Source organism: Lactuca virosa, chromosome 5 (assembly GCF_052849685.1).
Source record: "Lactuca virosa cultivar CGN04683 chromosome 5, Lactuca_virosa_CGN04683_v6, whole genome shotgun sequence".
In the NCBI taxonomy this organism is placed as follows: Eukaryota; Viridiplantae; Streptophyta; class Magnoliopsida; order Asterales; family Asteraceae; genus Lactuca; species Lactuca virosa.
In genome coordinates this window covers 332,582,088-332,585,257 of record NC_136430.1, presented here as the reverse complement: position 1 = coordinate 332,585,257, position 3,170 = coordinate 332,582,088, and the positions used below count along the sequence as shown (strand labels likewise).

The window sequence follows — 3,170 nt, the reverse complement described above, 5'->3', positions numbered from 1 at the left end:
TCGACAAATTAATGGACAACTTTGATGAAATTTGCTCAAATTATGAAGAACATGTCGTGGGGTTTGAAAAGAAGTGGGAAAAGTGAAAAGTAAATCTTTAAGTTTTAGGGATAAAAGCTTTTTTCATCTAGGTAGCTTGCCACAACATGGCATCAGACTAGCCACGTTGTGGTAAAGCTCCATCTATACAGAAAACGTAAAAAAACCGCTCGACCAGGGCATGGGAAAGTGTCAACCATGCCGGTGGGAGTATCAAATTTCAATTTTAACCAACTTTCAAAACCAAATTACAGATAAAAGAAATGGCAGATATCCAAGGTAAAAGCTGAAAACTATCCTAAATAAAAGAAAGAAAAGAAAGAGAAAAAAATAAAACCACCCTAAGGTTGACTCCCAGAAGCGCTTATTTTTGAGGAGTCGTGATCCATACTCCTTCCACTCTACATTTTCTTCGGTGGGAGTAGAATCTCCTAGAATCCTTGCATCTCCATTCTCTTCCTCTTGAAAGTTGCAACTCTCTTCCGATATGCCTTCTTCGGGTTCTCCTTGTCTTTTTTCTTAGCATTCTCTTCATGATTTCGTTTCACTCATTTATTTAATCTTGTCTCTTTCTTCTTGCTTATGTTAGGTCCTTTCAAACTTTTCTTCTTTTTGTCCTCAAGCACCTTCTCTTCCTTGTTCTTCTCATAAGGATTAGTAAAGGTAAAGGTCTCAAATTCCTCGGAACATGTAATCCTAGGCTTAATACGCTTTACTACTTTTTGTTGAACATCTTCCTCTTCTACAAGCTCGCACCTACTCATCAGCTCTTCTTCCATCATCTTCTCAATTCCATAAGCTCATTTTCTTCTTCACCATCTTGGCCCCATTCATCAATTTCTTCCATAAAGAATATGTCTTTATTAGCATCCAAATTGATTGATTTCGCCTTTACTCAAAAAGTTACCTCCTCATCCCCAACTCGTAATGTGAGTTTAGAATTATGGATGTCTACTAGAGCATGAGCAGTACTTAGGAAAGGTCTTCATAAGATTATTGGCCAATCTTCCTCTTCTTTCATGTCCAATACTATAAAATCGACCGGGAACACAAACTTTCCAACCTTGATCACCAAGTCTTCAATGATCCCTCGTGGATAAGTGATAGATTGATCAGCCATATAAATATCCATCCCAGTGGTCTTCAATTTTGGCGAGTCGAGCTTCTTATAAAAAGAATAGGGCATGAGGTTAATGCTTTCTCCAGAATCGGCCAATGAATTTGTTTTTATTAAATTTCCAAATTCACAAGGCAATGTTAATCTCTCTGGATCTTCCATTTTTATTGGGATACCATCTTTAACAGTAGCAGAACTTTTCTCATTAAGTATCACATTAGAAAATTTATCTAGCTCGTCCCAGTTTCCTATTTGACTTTTTAAGAATTTTTCGTACTCAGGTATTTTTACAATCATTTCCACAAATGGCATATTGATCAAGAGCGACTTTACTTGTTCCATGAAGTTCTTATGTTCTTATTCTATCAGATTATTCTGGGTCAAAACTGGGTATTTGAGTAATGGATGCCACAGTTCAATTGGCAAATCTTCTGGAATCGTTTCCAGTTTCCACGCCATGGAAAAGATGTTACCACGTTGTAGCAACTGCATAAAGTTCGAATTTTTGTCTATCATTCCCTCTTTGGTTTGAGCATCCTACATTTTGGTGGTACCTAAGAATACTAAGGGTCCTTTATTCTCTTTATCTTCAGTTGTGGCTGCTAACACTTGTGCTTTTGAACTTGACCCACTATTATTAATACTCGACAAGCGTTCCTGAATGAGTTTGGTTAGTTGTGCCACTTGTTTTTCTATGTTAACAATAGATGCTTATTGGTTTCTTAGGGTAGCATTTGTATTGTCATGCCTCTTTTCACTTGTTGCCATAAACCTATTCAACACTGACTCGAGATCGAGTTTCTTTTCAACTTGAACTTGTTCTTTTTGATAAAACCCACGACCTTGTTGTCGGTATTTGTCTTCTTTTTCTTTTCGGTACTCTTCATAAGGCTTCCATTCTTTCTTTGGTCTCCTCCAATATTTGTCAAACATATCACCACTTGAGTAGAAAACTTGAACTTTTTTGTTCCCATTTTCATTCAAATCACAATCCTTAGTGAGATGTGGTCCACTACAATTATTGCATCCTACTTGTATCCAGTGAATTGATTGCCCTATTTTTGTGATCCTCTTATCCATAGTCTCTAGTTGTGCAAGAAATGAAGCTAGATTTTCTTTTCCTTCACCTACACTCACCTTGCTTCTAGTAACATCTTCTCTTGGGTTATGATATTCTCACGAGTGTTTAGCAAGTTTTCGATAAGAGCTTTGTTAGTACTTGGATCCTTCTTTGACATTGGTCCTTGAGAGTCTAAAAATTGTCTCGTACTCACATTTATCCCATCATAGAAAATTGAAATCTCTTGTTGCACATTGAGGTCATCTTAAGGGCAATTACGAATCATTCCTTTATATATTTCCCATGCTTCATACAATGATTCCCCATCATTCTATTGGAAATTCGCGATATTTTTCTTTAATATAGCGATCTTTGAAGGAAGGCTAAATTGTTGAATGAACTCTTCCTTCATCCTATCCAATGTAGTGATGGCTCCTAGTACTAGTGACTTCAACCAATCATTTGTCGCGTCTTTTAGTGTGATTGGAAGCATTCTCAACATAAATGCATCTTTAGAAACATTTGGCATATTGAAACAATTTGCTATTTCCAAAACCTCTTTAATGTGCTTGTACGCTCTTCATGATTCTTTCCAAAGAACGGGATATGCTTTAGCATGTTGAGGATATGTCCCTTAAATTCGAAGTTCACCGTGGTTGGAATTTCGGGTGTCATAATGCTTGGACCAACGTCATCCCGTATACGTCTCTTGTACTCCTCCATCGTCATTGTTGTTATGTCTCCCATTGTCTTTTCAGGTTCTCCTCTCTTGCTTTTCTTGTCTCCTTCTGAATCACTATTTGTTTCTGGTTTGTATCCTTCTCCCTTCTTGTTCGGAGTTCTATTGAAACTTTCTACCTTCTCTAATTGGAATTTGTACTAGTTTCGTCGACCTTTTTATCCTTTTTCTTGTGAAATGCAGATTCTGGATCGTCAAGTGATGGCAAATTGAAA

The 3,170-nt window shown here is 37.1% G+C and overlaps 1 protein-coding gene and 1 non-coding gene across 2 annotated transcripts; one reads left to right on the top strand and one right to left on the bottom strand.

Moving 5' to 3' along the window:
- Positions 1 to 1,024: 1,024 nt before the first annotated feature.
- LOC145113240 (uncharacterized) lies at positions 1,025 to 1,498 on the bottom strand. Its single transcript, XM_079049348.1, has one exon. It carries the CDS (start codon positions 1,496 to 1,498, stop codon positions 1,025 to 1,027), a length of 474 nt encoding a protein of 157 aa, XP_078905474.1.
- Positions 1,499 to 2,473: 975 nt separating this feature from the next.
- Positions 2,474 to 2,580, top strand: LOC145118117 (small nucleolar RNA R71). Its single transcript, XR_013713097.1, has one exon. It is a non-coding gene; the product is annotated as a small nucleolar RNA R71 (small nucleolar RNA).
- Positions 2,581 to 3,170: the final 590 nt, after the last annotated feature.